Source organism: Mirounga angustirostris, unplaced genomic scaffold, assembly GCF_029215605.1.
Source record: "Mirounga angustirostris isolate CCGP_5_RB_7025 unplaced genomic scaffold, mMirAng1.0.hap1 SCAF_2, whole genome shotgun sequence".
NCBI lineage: Eukaryota > Metazoa > Chordata > Mammalia > Carnivora > Phocidae > Mirounga > Mirounga angustirostris.
In genome coordinates, this window is record NW_026991710.1 from 174,039,554 (window position 1) to 174,055,367 (window position 15,814).

Sequence of the window (15,814 nt, forward strand, 5' to 3'; positions counted from 1 at the left end):
AAAGATAGAAATTTTTTTGAAAGATTTTATTTATTTATTTATTTATTTGTTTGTTTGTTTGTTTGTCAGAGAGAGAGAGCGAGCACAAGCAGGGGGAGTGGCAGGCAAAGGGAGAAACAGGCTCCCCACTGAGCAAAGAGACGGATACAGGACTCATGGGATCATGACCTGAGCTGAAGGCAGATGCTTAACCCACTGAGCTACCCAGGCATCCCTCAAACAACTGTTCTTTGGAAATAATTTCTTCTAAATATTTATTGACCACCTCATGCTTATTAGGCATTGTGCTAGGTGCTTTGGAAGACACAAAATGATGAGGAAAACAGTATCTCTATTCACAGAGTTTAAAATCTGGAAGATATAACACATGTATACCAATAACAAAAAATAACTAAAGCATTATGTGAGAAGTGTCATAAAGCATCTTCTAAATTTACATTTTAAAGTCCTTTACGAATTCCAGAGAGAGGAATTACTTTGCTGCTAAGAGCACAAAAGACTTCATGGAGAAATTAATAAAGGCAGATCTTGAAGGATCTCCTAGCAGGAGTTTTGGGGAATCAAGGAAACAAGGCAGAAGCAACACTGTAAATAAACACATGGAATTTGAAAGGGGGTCTTCAACAAATGGTCAGATAAACCACTCAAAATTCTGTGACATGGATGTAAAAGTATGTTTAAGCCCATAAATGGAGGGCCCTAAATTATAAGCTAAAGAAGTTAAGACAGTGGGGAACTAGTTAAGCAGAAGTACGACATGAGAAAGAAAGACTGATTTGGTCTCATGTATCAGATGAAACAGAGATGGAGAGATGAAAGAAAGACTAACTAGTTAAGAGGCTTTTGCAATAGTCCAGGAGCAATGGTCTGAACGAACAGGGTGTCACAAAAAAGAGAGAGGATGGCATACACAGACACATAAGAAACACTGAAATGAAAAGTCTCAAAACTATTAAGTAAGAGTAAGACGGGTATCCATGTTAGAGGAGTGAGAATAACACTGTGGTTTTGTTTGTTTTTTTTTTTTAAGATTTTATTTATTTATTTGAGAGAGAGAATGAGATAGAGCGAGAGAGCATGAGAAGGGGGAGGGTCAGAGGGAGAAGCAGACTCCCCGCCGAGCAGGGAGTCCAATGCGGGACTCGATCCCAGGACTCCAGGATCAGGACCTGAGCCGAAGGCAGTGGCTTAACCAACTGAGCCACCCAGGCGCCCAACACCATGGGTTTTAAACCTGTGTCACTGAGAACATGAAGGTATGAATTGACAAAAATAAGAAATTCAGAAAGAAGAGTTTCGGCAGTTGCACTAAATGCATGCATGGAGGGTTTGCGGATAAGGAGTTAGATTTTATATTTGCTGCATGTCATGGCTGAAAACACCTGGTTTCTGTTCACATGGAGATGCAGGACTGCAGCTCAATGGAGAGACAGTGGCAGTAGCATGCGAGACTGGGGAGTCACCTCACAGACAGGGCAGCTGGACCCCAAGCCGTACTGACACTGAACAATCTACGCTACAAATCTATTATGTTAGAAGAAAGTAAGTTAGAACATACGCAGACAGACAGCTTACCTCATTCTGGCCATATCCAACAGTATTTTATTTGTTGCCAGAACAGCTGGAGGAACATCCATTCCACTGGCATGTTTCTGCCTGGCTTCAACCAATTTGCCATATAACACAGTCTGAACAAAGAACAAAGAAACAACTCAACGTTTGTTTGGGTTTTTTTTAATGTACTTAGAAAAATCCAGTCCTTTATTTTTAGAGCTTCAGCTATTACATTTTCCCTTAGGATGAAAAATTAACTGTACTTCAGATCATAGCTAAAGAACAATTTTTAAAATACTGGCAACAAAATTTTAAGCATGCATATAATCATTTCAAATTCTGCCTTTTCACAAAAGCTGTACCTGAGTCTCCTGCTCTTGAGCTGAAATAACAGGTTCTGAGGACTTACAAGATTTTCCTGGTGAATGCACCGTGATGCTAAAATATTTAAAAGAAAATAAGTAGTAAAGGTTTTTCTTTCACCAAGTTCACTTTTTATATCACCCCCAAAGGAGAATATTGTTCCAAGTCAATAGTAACATTTACTCTTCATAATACCAGTAAAATAACTGTGATTTATATGACAGCCTAGATTTTAAACAATTTCAATCAAATGCATTCATTATAATGGTAAAGTTAAAACTGTAATTTGAATTCATCAAAATTTAGTATACTTAAAAACAGCATTTGCCCCGTCCTCGTCCTCAACCATATTCTTTGAAATACTCCTTATCTATACTGAAGATAACTTTTTTTGACCAAGAGAGATACAATCTATGATTCTTTACTGTGACATCACTAATTTTTGGCTGGTGAGGAACATTAGCATGGGATTAATCAAACTGTTCAAATTTTCTTCAAAATCAAACAAAAATAAGCCAAAGGGAATAATTTCTCTTTTGACTCCACAAAAGAAAGATTAAAAAACATGCAATTAGCAAACAACATGGAAGGTGCTAGGCAGCAAACTAGACAGAAAACCAATTTCTACAAGCATTTCTCATTGATAAATTAATTATAAAGATGAAAAGATATAAAAATGAAATTGTATGGAGTGGCCTATATAAGAGATGCCAAATTTAAATAAAGCCCTCTGTTGGTAAGGAAAGGAGGGAACATGTTTGATAGTTAAGAAATGTTTATAAATTTCTCTGCTGCAAGAATTCAAAATCTATAGTGTAAAGGAAGATTTTCACAATTATCAAATCTTATCACTAAAATAAGGAGATTTAAACCTGAGAAAAAATAACTCCAGTTCAAAGAATTAGTAATATCAGGTTACTCAAGATCATTATAAATTTGTTTTAAATAATATAATTATATTAACCTTTATCTTAGTATTTATAAAAGTCTTTATACTAATGTACTGCTTGCAGAATGGTATTTTAAGTTATTTCACAAATAAATTTTATTATCATATATACTGGCAAAATATGGGTAATATAGCCCTGAAGCAGAAATATACATGGAAAACATTTAATAATAAATGTTTTGCCAATGAATGCTATTACAAGTGCACAGAAGAAAAGTCCAAAATAACTATAATGAGTATCATCAAAAAGTGGAGATGTTGGGGGCTCCTGGGTGACACAGTCGGTTAAACATCCAAGTCTTGGTTTTGGCTCAGGTCGTGATCTCAGGGTCATGGGATCAAGCCCTGCATTGGGCTCTGCACTCTGCTAGAGTTTCTCTCTCCCTCTCCCTCTGCCCCTCCCTGCCTCATGCTCTCTCTCTAATAAATAAATAAATCTTTTGAAAAAAAAAAAGTGGAGATGTTCTACCCACAAAACAAGAAGAGATTGCTATGTTAAAGAAAGAAGAAACGGAAGAAGAAATAGTTCTTAGAAATTAAGATTTCAATAACTAAAATTAAAATCTTACTAGATGGAAGGGAATATAAAGTCAAGGAATCCAAGGGAGTAAACAAACAAAAAGAAATTGAAAACAAGAGAAAAGAAAAATGAGTAACAAAAAAGACAATTACTAACATCAAGGAAAATTAAAGTAGTGGTGGCCATAGCCACAGTTTGGCTTAGTAGTATACAATATTTGTGTTAAGTATAATAACGTAAAAACAAATTGTTAATATGACCAAAACGTGAAATATAATTCTGTTTTGGTCAAGGGGGAACTGAAGGAAGGGAAATGGGGGAAGGGCATACGGGAGATAAGCCCTAATCTACCATTATAGGTCAACAAAAAAACTTCTAAAACTGATAGGTCCAAAAATAGTAATCTAAGCATGTCACTTAGAAATATGGAGGCAGGGGCACCTGGATGGCTCAGTTTGTTAAGTGTCTGACTCTTGATTTTGGCTCAGGTCATGATCTCAGGGTCATGAGATCGAGCCCCAGGACAGGCTCTGTGCTCAGCGGGAAGTCTGCTTGAGATTCTCTCTCTCCATCTCCTTCTGCCCCTCCCCACCTTAAAAAAAATGGAGGCAAATATCAGTGAGCCCAGCTGATAAAGATTTGAGGATGACCACTTCTACAGAACAGAGCAAAGTGGGTTTGGGAAGGTTGTGAACTGGCTTGTTTTGTTATATGCCATTAAGTACCAATTGACTTTGAAAACCATGTACATGAATTATTTTAATGAAAATTCAAATGAACTTCAAAATAAGAGTTATTGATGTGTAAGCATCTTTCTCACTCCTATACACAAAGCCCATATATTAAAAGTAATTTCTGGGTGACTCCACAGGTATGTCAAACCCAGTATGTCTATCACTAAACTCATCCCCTAAATATCCAACCTCTCAAACCTGTGTTCCTCTTATGTTGCCAATGAAGGGAACCTGCGATCAGACACAAACCTAAGTGTCATGTTCAAGTTCTCCACTTTCTTTAGCCCACGTGTCTTTTCAATCACTGAGTCCTAACAGTTCTAGCTCCTAAATATCTTACAGTTGTTTCCTTCCATGCCCACTGCCACTTCCCTCGTCTAAGGTCCCACCTTCTCTTGTGAATGCTACTGCAATAGCCTCCTTATTTGTGTCTCTACACTCTGATCCTCCTGCCTTCCATTCCCTCCACAACCAGAGTCACCGATCAAGGGTTGGCACACTAGGGCGCACAGGACAAACCTGTCTGTTCTGGTAAGGCTTGTAAGCTAAGGATGGTTTCTTACATTTTTAAACAGTTAAAAAAAATTAAAAGAACATTTTGTGACATGTGAAAATTATATGAAATTCACATTTCAGGGTCCATAAATAAAGTTTTATTGGAACACAGCCACACTCATTTTTTTTTTTAAAGATTTTATTTATTCATTTGAGACACAGAGATACAGAGAGAGAGAGAGAAAGCATGAGCAGGGAAAGAGGCAGAGGGAGAGGGAGAAGCAGGCTCCTCGCTGAGCCAGGAGCCCGATGTGGGGCTCGATTCCAGGACCCTGCCAGGACCCTGGGATCATGACCTGAGCTGAAGGCAGACGCTTAACCATCTGAGCCACCCAGGCGCCCCCCACTCATTTCTTTACATATCAACTATGGCTGCTTTAAGGCTAGAAGAGCAAAGTTAGACAGGACCACATAGCCCTCAGAGCCTGTTATTTACTATCTGATCTTTGATGGAAATGTCAACCTCTGTTCTCAATCATAAATTTGATGTCACTGTCCTACTGAAAATCCTTCCTTAGCTCCCAACTCAAATGCCTTTATGATCAAGTTGAGGGCTTGACAGGAACTGGATATTCTGGACCCTATTTAATTCTCAGTCTTAAATTTTCACCATCCCCCCTGCTTCCCTCTACCAGGTAATTGCTAGGACTGTTGAGTTCCTTGATCATATCACACCCTCTCTTGCTTTCAGGTTTTAATACGTGGGCCATTCCTCTGCTCAGAGAACCTCCCTCATATCACTGAACTTCTACCTAAGCCTCAAGTGTCATTTCCAGAGTGTGTTTCCAAAGTGCTACAACCCTGGATTCTAATTTTATGTTCCCCTACCTGTATATCCCACTACAGTATAAACCCTGGGAGGGCCAGTGACTGTATCTCCATTTTTCCCCACCAAATCCCAATGCCTAGAGTAATACCTGGCACAAAGATGTTTGGCAAAAACATAATAAATGTTTAAATAAAGAAATGCTTCAGCACACTGAACGGATATCTTGTTTTATATACTCCTTAACCCTTTTGCTTACACATTGTAATTAATTACCCCATATCTAAACAAAAAGGAATTGTTTTGAGCGAGAGACTGGTATTATGGTAAATGTTTCTGTCAGATCCAAAATAGTATTATCTAAGTGAGAAATCCACTAGAGAGTAACAGTATCAGAGCACATTAACTTACATTCACCTGATATGTATATAAACAAAGTCCATTCAATAATCTGTATATAGGTCCTGACAAGTTTTTCAAATTCTCCATCTTTAGACCTTCTGTAATTCTGTACATTCTCTACACTTTCATTAAGTCAGCAAGTCAAATATTAAGTTCCAAAGTACAACAGGTACCTTCACTATTTCTACCAACTCTAATATCTACCATTTTATGCTGCCATAAAATATATTTTATATGGCCTTGGAATATATATTTTATACATATGTAATGAGTGTTTAGATGCTAGAGCTTGATGAATATAGATTTGAAAGTCAGCTCTGCCATATGTTAGTTAGTTAACTTCTTAACCCCTGGTATCTTCAACTTGAAAATGGGAATAAATAAAAAAAAAAAAAAGAAAAAGAAAATGGGAATAAATAATAGAAGCTAACTCATAGATCGTTGTAACAATTAAATGAAATATTACAAATAAAATACTTAGCATTTAGCATACGGCTTGGCAAACAATAATACCCAAGAAGTATTAGCTATTAAATTAACATTAATACTATCATTTTATAGGTCTTCTTTAATAATTACAATACTGGAGGCTTATGCTTTAACTTTAACTTCCTTCTGCCAATGAAATAGCCCAACATCTGATACACCTTTCTCTTTAGGAAAGAAAGAAAAAAGGTGTTGATACAGTAAACATAGAACATAAACATTTTGAACTCTGTACCTTTTTTTAGGAATGTTTCTCCCAGAAGAAATTTTATCAGATCCTTTATGAGAATACATCTTCTCCAAGTTAGGCTGCTTTTAAACATATAAAGGTCCATTACAAAAAATCAGAAGTTTCAAATACAAAAAAAAAAAAAAAAGGATACAAAAATCTCACAATGACAATTTTTCCTCTGATTAACCGAGTCATCAAATAAAAGTCATCACCTGAAAATAGCTCTTGGATTATCAACTTCTAGGATTCTAAAGGCAGTTAGAAATGTAATGTCCTATTTCTCCCAAATCTATAGAGAATATATGATCAAAGTAATTATTTGAGGCACAGCAGATGCCAAAGGTATAAAATGATCCAGTTAAATTCTGCATACTTTAATAAAACAGAAAAACTTTACCAAAAAATTTAATTCAGCACATTTTCGTATTACTCCAGTGTTCCAATTAGCTGAAGTCTGCCTGTGGGTCTTTAATCTGTAATTGTTATCTAAGCTCCAAAAACAAAGCAAGAAAGTATGTGTGCAAGTGTGTGTGAGTGTGTGTATAGCTTTAATGAGAACATTTAGGAATCATGCTTATTTTTTTTATCAATTATGTGTATCATAATGTGTAAAAAAAACTCCAGGCCAAATGAGTTATAAAATAGGCTTTAAAAAAATTAAGTTACTTTCTCAAATATTTTTAACTGTCTTATTAGCCCCAGAAATCACATACTGCATATTTTATTCTATTCACAACACTACTCTTTCCAAAGTTTATATTTTGTTACATACGGCATTTCATTCAATAAAAAAGGATATCAGTAAGAACCACCTCTTTAACAAACCAACCTTCTTCTCCGTGGTTAATTCAGTTGGTACTTGATTAGAGGAACGCTGTTCAATGCCAGGTGGTACAGTTTTAGAACTAAAAAATAATAAAATTAAATTATCTCAAATGCTAAAATGTAGTTATCTAATTATCTAATATCATAATGCATCCACTCTCAGAAACACAGATGAGACTCTATTACTGTTTTAAAACTGAGGTTTTTTTATTTATTTTTAAAGATTTTATTTATTTATTTGTCAGAGAGAGAGAACACAAGCAAGGGGAGTGGCAGGCAGAGGGAGAAGCAGGCTCCCCGCTGAGCAGGGAGCCAGATGCAGGACTCGATCTTAGGACCCTGGGATCATGAACTGAGCTGAAGGCAGACGTTTAACTGACAGAGCACCTCAGGCATCCCAAAACTGAGATTTTTTTTAATTAAATTTTTTTTTTAGAACAAGCTCTGGAAAGTGCTTTTTAAACTCTTTAAAGTTTAAAGCTCGGGGCGCCTGGGTGGCTCAGTCGTTTAAGCATCCACCTTTCGCTCAGGTCATGATCCCAGGGTCCTGGGCTCAAGCCCCGCATCAGGCTCCCTGCTTGGCGGGAAGCCTGCTTCTCCCTCACCCACTCCCCCTGCTTGGGTTCCCTCTCTCACTGTCTCTCTCCCTGTCAAATAAATAAATAAAATCTTTAAATAAATGTAAAAAAATAAAGTTTAAAGATCTTTAGAGTTTTTTAAGTTTAAAAGAAAAATTTAGAATCTAATGCACAATATAGGGATTACCGTCAACAATACTGTATTATAAGCTTCAAGGTTGTGAAGAGACTAGGTTGTTCTCAACACAGAAATGATAATTATGTGACATGATAGAGGTATTAGCTAAGCCACTGTAGTAATCATATTACAATATATAAATCTATCACACCGACATGTTGTACACTTCAAACTTACACAACGTTATATGTCAATTATATCTCAATTTTTTAAAAAAGGAAAAAAACCCATAAATGATCAATAACATGTAAGGTACAAAAAAGAAGGCAACAAGTGTATTCCCTTCCCACCTTCCACACATAAGAAGGAAATATGATATATGGATTCTTCAACATTGATCTCAGTGCTGCTTCTTTAATCAATGGGAAAGTAGCTTTCTAAATAATATACTCAACTACTTCCTATCAATCAAGAAATGTTCTATGATTTATCTTTCACCCACTAATTCCCATCTTCAAACTAGCTAAAAGAGGTATGCAAAGCAATCTTTACTCATTTTATCTTTGTGGTGCCTGTGAATTGGTATAATTTGACATTGAACAATAAAAAACTAGAAGTTAAAAAAGAAAACACTGAAAAATGAACCTTGGTAGAAGAAACACCCTCGGACACAATTCGTCATTAGTTTGAAGGATAAGTTTCTTAGGAAAGTCTGTACCAGCTTCATGGAGCCAACATCTGCCCTATTGAACACAAGAAGAATCTTTTAATACATAGTGAGAAAAATTAAATCAAACAGGTGAGTGTCTACATTGCTTACCTTTTCTGTAAGAGTGCAAATCCTTACAAATTTGCGTTTCCCAGGAACTTCTATCAAGAATCCCTCAGCCATGAGCTGGTGGGACAAAGCTTTCCACCAACGCTCCGTTTGATCCTTGCCACTGCCAAATAAACTGTGTCTGCGATACTGATCAGGAAGTCGCTGGGAATTCTGAAATTAGGAAGAAAATCAGTATCTAAAAATGCTTTTGTTAGTTAAACAGGATAAGTAAAATAGAACTGCCTGTTCATTTTTTGGATTTAACACTAAATTTCAGCTTTAAATACTACAAAATTTTATGCCCATCCTGCTTGTTCTGAGTACTTAAGTCATATAAATAAATATATAACCAAAATAGTGTTCCTTTCCTGTGTGAAATAATGGCAGGTAATTTCACATATAATCCACATGCATTTCCCAATGCCTAACGTTGGATAGGTTTGGAATATTTAACCTAGGCTATTCAGACCTTTTATTAACATACATTACTGGCGGAAAACAGTAATCATAGGCTGCAGCTCAAGACGAAAAGCATGGGTGTTAAAGGCAGTGTGACCCAACAGCTAGTCATCAGCGAGTGCGCTGCAACAACTCAGTCCCCACTGCATGCTGCGTTCACTGTGCTTTTGTCCACGAGGTACTGCAAAGTTTACTTAATCATTTCTGATTTAGCTGCTTTACGGAGATATTCCAGGAAAAGCAAGTGTATGCTACACAGATGCTGTTTTTGAGATTTTTTTTTTTTCCTAAGTGAAGGGAGGATTCCAGTGGGAGCCTCTGCACAGGCCATCACCTTCTGGCAATGTTGGGGGAGCTAGTCTGTCACGTGCAACTCTCTTGTCCTCTGATAGAGAGGACTCTCCCCACCTTCACCCTCTGTAGAGTACTTTTCCATTCACTGTGCCCTTAACCACCTCCTTCACTTATCCTACCTTTAAATGTCTATAGTATTCTATGAACATAAGGCTTTATGGGAAGTTGCTCCTGTCTAATGTATTTGTGGCGAATACAGCAGTTGGTCATTCAAGGGTCATTCTAACCTTCCCCCACTGTAACTTCTTCTACTGTAGAATCTGCGAAGTTACAAATACTGTTTCTCAAAATCCCTTTCAGCTAGAGTTCTGGGTATGATTTAAGAGGCATTTTTACATGACATGTCTAAGCAGCAAACGAGGTAAAGCTACTCTGTAGCTACTCCTGCAGGTATGCATGATTGTGGAGGTGTTTGCTTCTTATGAGAAAGTGTTAGCCAAGCACCCAGCATTCAACTACTAGCTTCCTAAGTATCAAAAGGCTTCCACTTTTTGGGTACAGATTATAGCAAGTGCAGGGTGGTTACCAGAGCAAGCAAAAGGGGAACCTCCCTGCTTGTCACAGCTCCCTGTTCCGTGCACTGTGGGGTCTGGTGCTGTAGCAGCAGCTTCCCAAACTGACAGACAGCTTCTTGTCACGGAAGAGGCAGCAGGGCTCATGATTGACTATTTTACAGTACAATCTGTAAGTTTTTTGATGCGCAGTAATAAATGGCTTTCTGTTTAAATTGTCTGGAGTGATTACGAGCAAATATAAATTCTGTATTTTAGGTTACACTTATATTTCAAAAACATCCATCCCTTGAATATGTCAAGAGGTTATTGTATTCTAAAACTTTAAATATAAAATGCAATCTAAATTTTTGAAACAGCCCCGTCAGTCAACATTTTTACATTTCACCTATATTTCATGAAGGGTTAATAATCAATGCATAGAAACATCCAGGGATCAAAATCAAAACAATTCATAGGAGGAGTTCCAGCAGACATAAACTCAACAGACATAAAATAAATAAAATCCTAAAACAAAACAAAACAAAAAACAGTGAAAAAGCCTAAATAAAGCCGATCCCTCACACAAAGGAAACCTATGCTGCCTTTAGATTAAAGTGAAACAAATGCCCATCAGAGACACTTCAGTGCCTAGAAACTGAGTTTAACATATAGGCTTCTGAGAGGTTAGTTAGCAGTCTATAACATGCATATCTTAAAAATAAAAATAGAGGGCGCCTGGGTGGCTCAGTTGGTTAAGTGACTGCCTTTGGCTCAGGTCATGATCCTGGAGTCTCTGGATTGAGTCCCGCATCGGGCTCCCTGCTCGGCAGGGAGTCTGTTTCGCCCTCTGACCCTCCCCCCTCTCATGTGCTCTCTCTCTCTCTTTCTCTCTCTCAAATAAATAAAATCTTTTAAAAAAATAGAAATAGAATTATTTTTATTAAAATGGATAAGTAATGAGCTTTAGTATCATGGTGATTATATTTATCAAAATTTTATTAGAACAAGATTTGGAGAAATAGAAACACCCAGGTACAACATGGTATCTTTTTCCTTGTTAACAGTCCTTACCTAAGCCAACTGACTTTGGGTTGACTTGAAAAGAATGCTTAAAATCAAACATGAGAATTTCAGACCTTGAACACTGGAGCTCTTTGATCTACATCGTTATTTTTCACTCATATTGCTAACAAATAATCAGAGGCTCAAAGATGTTAAGTGGTAGCCTAAGGTCCCAGAACTAGGAGTAGAACACAGGCCTCCAGAGTATTAGTTCTAATCTTTTATTACTAGATCATGCGAATACACACACAAATATACATATGCAATACATACATATACAACATAGATAGTACGTATACATATACCACGTATCCATATACATATATATACACACACACACATTGTTTGTAGTTAGTACGGTAAGACTACCTGGATTCAAGTCACAGCTCTGGTACTTACTACCTTTTTGACTGGGCAAGTTACTTAACTTACCTGGGCTTCTATTTCCTCAGCTGCTATACAAGTATTAACAATAGCTTCTAAGATTTATTTATTTATTTATTAGAGAGAGAGAGCGTGAGAGGGGGGAAGGGCAGAGGGAGAAGCAGACTCCCCGCCGAGCAAGGAGCCCGATGAGGGACTCGATCCCGGGACTCCAGGATCGTGACCTGAGCCGAAGGCAGTCGCTTAACCAACTGAGCCACCCAGGCGCCCAACAATAGCTTCTATCACTTGGGGATGTTGTAAAGATAGAGTAACCAAGAAAGAGACTGGCTCAGTAACACTAACTTTCTTTTTATTAGGTAACAGTTGATCCTTTAACTCAACCTGAATTCCCTAATCTAAAAGAAAAACCACTCTAGGGGCACCTAGGTGGCTCAGTCGGTTAAGTATCGACTCTTGATTTCTGCTCAGGTCATGATCTCAGGGTCATGAGACTGAGCCTTGGTGCTGGGCGTAGAGCCTGCTTAAGATTCTCTCTCTCTCTCTCCCCCTCTGCCCCTCCCTCCCACATAAGCACATGCACATGTGCACTCTCTCTCTCTCTCTAATAAATAAATAAATCTTTAAAAAAATAAAAGAAAAACCACTATTTAGTATCTAGTCAGATTTCCCTGTAACACTGGTAATGGTACTCTACATCTACTGGGGGCTTACCCTTGTAGTAGGAGATTCTATTGCTTGCAAACTAGTAACACCAAAGGTATTAAATTGCCTAACTGGTACTTATTAGCAATCTCAACACTAAAATTATTCTTCTAGCCTTTCCTTTCATAAGAAAACAAACAAACAAACAAACAAACCCCACAAAACCTGAAGTGAATGAACACATTTACTAGTATGAAGCAATGAGATTTTTCTCTAATCAGAAGGGAGTAATTGTCCTTCCCCTCATGATCAATAATTGCAAATACTGTATACTGTGTGAATAAATCTACACTGTCTTGTTTCCAAGGCAATCACCATGCCCATAAAGCTGCTATAGAGAATATAGGGATTTAGGCATTGGTTTTAAGGAAGGCACATGTTACAGACCCACTCCTTACCAGTCTCATTCATTCTAGTATCTCTAGATCATTCAATCTAAAAATAAAAATGTAAAACTGCATGTGAACAGCATAATGAAAACAAAGGGCATTAAACCAGTACTCAGGAAAGCTGCTTGCTTATCCTGATTCTGGCACAAAGTAGTATGACCTAGGCAGGTCCTCCAACTTTCAGGGATTCAGTATCAACCACTGTCAAATAAAGTGATAGAGATAAATGGTCCTTTCGCTCTAGGAGTCTACACCTCCATGGGACACACTCAAAAAGGGAAATTATCTCATTCTTTTCTTTTAAAAATCAGGTTGGGACAATAAGGAGCACCAAATTGGCATATCAAGGAATATGGAAACCTACTAACTGATAGATAAGTGTTAGAATAAAGAGAGCAGACTGGCTAGAACCCACGACCGACCCAAAGTAACACTTTCTGATAAAAGCAAAATCTCTGAACCTCTATCTGATAGAGAAAACAAACAAATCTGCCACTTGTCTGAAGTAACTTCTCTAAGAATCACAATTGTTTTGTGTGGTAATTCTTTCTGCTAGGAATGCCACACTCCCCTCCACCTTTCTTCCCTCATTCCATCTCTGAATGCCAAAATCTACTGTATCTCCCACAAAAAAGAAAGCTCCAGTGATACTGATAGAATCACAAAGACTTCTCTAATTTCCTGTCTATTAACAAGTACTCTCTCCAGAACTTATATTTATTCCTATGTCCTTTACCTCTTTCAATGCTACACTATACTATTTCTTCCCAAGTAACACCTTCCGTACTAGAGGATGAGTTTCATGTAAGTCAGGCTTTGGATTCCCCACAAAACATAGTGCCTTACACACACACACACACACACACACAAAAGATGTTTAATAACTAGTGGAAAAAATTGGTATGAGCTCTAACTCTCAAGTTTTATTTATTTATTTTTTAAATTTTATTTATTTATTTGACAGACAGATATAGTGAGAGAGGGAACACAAGCAGGAGGAGTGGGAGAGGGAGAAGCAGGCTTCCCACTGAGCAGGGAGCCCAACGTGGGGCTCGATCCCAGGACCCTGGGATCATGACCTGAGCCGAAAGCAGACGCTTAACGACTGAGCCACCCAGGCGTCCCAACTCTCAAGTTTTAAATCTCTATGTTCTTAAACTGTGAAACAAGCCCACAGTTTCTGTTTACATTTTAACTTCTTTTCTTTTGTCTCTTTCCCAGTTCCTACAAGCCAAAGAAGCTCACAGCTACCCCTTCAGGGCTTAACAAAGTCACTTCCGGGGCTTTATTCTAAGTGCAAAATAAAATCAAAAGATAAAATAATTATCTCTTTGAATATATTTCAATCAGACAAAATAGCTTATCCAGAAAATTAAAGGGATAACCCCCTCCTGTTCAATACTTTGAAAATTATAAAGGGTGATTAAAACCACCAGTAGTTTTCTAGTCTGCCCATAGTCAAAGCATCTTTTATCAAAAGTATTACCTAATTCTGGAGCCATGACTAGACTGAGCACTTTGATAATATGATCAGAAATGAGGTTTCCCTTAACATCCTGGTTATGCAAATTAAGTACCGTGTTTCTGTTTTCTAATCCAGAAAATGATAATTGCATACCTTACCACTTATTCATACAGGGTGTTTAAAAATATTTATGTGGTGAGCTACTTAGACAGCTAAACCAAAGTTTCTTAGGCAACATTTCTACTATTTAATTTCTAACTAAACTTGTGCTATTTAAAAACAAAATTTTAAACTCCATTCACAAATACCTGGATGGGCCGCAAAACTGTTTATACTATTAGAAAAATCTTGTGTAAGAAAGGAGAATCACATTATATTTCTTATATATATGTACAAATATTATCTCTTTAAAACTCTGTTTTCAGTTTAATATATTTATCATCTTACAGATCAAAATTATCTACAAAGATATCAATTTTTCCTAAATTAGTTAAGGTGGACGATTTACTAAATTCCTAAAGGAATCACAATTATAATTTTTAAAACAATATCCCAATAGATACCAAGATCACTGAAATGGAAGGGGAAAAAAATTACCTTATTTTCCCTGTAGTTAATGCCTACAAATTTCTGTTAAGTGGTACTTTTTGAAAAGTTTCACACCCTTATCTAGCAAGGGTAGTATAAAATTTCACAAAGAATAAACTTCTTAATTTGAAGACTCCCAAAAGAGACTGTCAGTATAAGCGGTCTGATTTGGTTTTCAAATAATAGGTGAAATCTGATCCCTCTTGTGGCCAGTTCAAGTTTGTGTAGGAGCCCACTTACACTTATTTGTTGATACTGGATACTGCTGGCTTATACCAAATTAAAACAAGGATAATTTTTATAAATTACACATTCAACTGGGATACACAGGTTTTGAAGATGACAGAGACAGAAGAAATTTTCATAGCTCTCCATTAAACTTAAATCTATCCCTTAAAAAAGATACTAGCAAAAAAAAAAAAAAAAGATAGTAGCATTCAGCAGCTAAAACCAAGTTTCTTAACTTGGAATACTACTTAAATAATTAATTAATAGTGGCAACACTATTAAATTTCTAATCAAACTGGTGATTTAAAAACAAAATTATAGCGGGGCTGGGGGAAAAAACCCAAAAAATAAAAATACACAGTATTTTAAACTCCATTCAGAATCTAAAAACATCACTACCCGAAAAGTTAACATGTTTTCAATATTTCATTAAAAATATTTCACAAGTAACTTAACATGTCCCTTTCTAAACAAGATAAAAACTCAGAAAATATTTACATGAAGCATTCAAGTATTTAACAAATAAATGGTTACCAAATTATTTTTTAAATTCTACATATAAAGTGAGAATATTAATCTCTACTTTTAAGTATATTTTTAATAAATATACATATTTGTGAAGGATTCTACCTCCCACTTTGGTTTATTCAACTAATAGCAATGCATAATACTTGGCTCTCCTTTACAGACTTCTAAACCAGGAATAAAATCATATGAACAAAAGGACTACAGACTGTAAGGGTCATGACTACTCAAAGTGTACTTGCAAATGTTAGCATAATTC

The 15,814-nt window shown here is 36.7% G+C and overlaps 1 protein-coding gene across 9 annotated transcripts in view; it reads right to left on the bottom strand.

Moving 5' to 3' along the window:
* Positions 1 to 15,814, bottom strand: part of WRN (WRN RecQ like helicase) — a 154,894-nt gene that overhangs the window by 25,420 nt on the left and 113,660 nt on the right. For 8 of the 9 annotated variants that reach the window (XM_064585580.1, XM_064585576.1, XM_064585577.1 and 5 more), the window contains 6 exons: positions 8,903 to 9,073; positions 8,728 to 8,825; positions 7,391 to 7,466; positions 6,565 to 6,641; positions 1,917 to 1,992; positions 1,576 to 1,688 (listed from right to left, as the gene is read on the bottom strand). In XM_064585580.1, coding sequence (XP_064441650.1) covers positions 1,576 to 1,688; positions 1,917 to 1,992; positions 6,565 to 6,641; positions 7,391 to 7,466; positions 8,728 to 8,825; positions 8,903 to 9,073 — 611 coding nt within the window. The remainder of the gene's footprint in view (positions 1 to 1,575; positions 1,689 to 1,916; positions 1,993 to 6,564; positions 6,642 to 7,390; positions 7,467 to 8,727; positions 8,826 to 8,902; positions 9,074 to 15,814) is intronic. The other variant, XM_064585578.1, reaches the window with a different exon arrangement.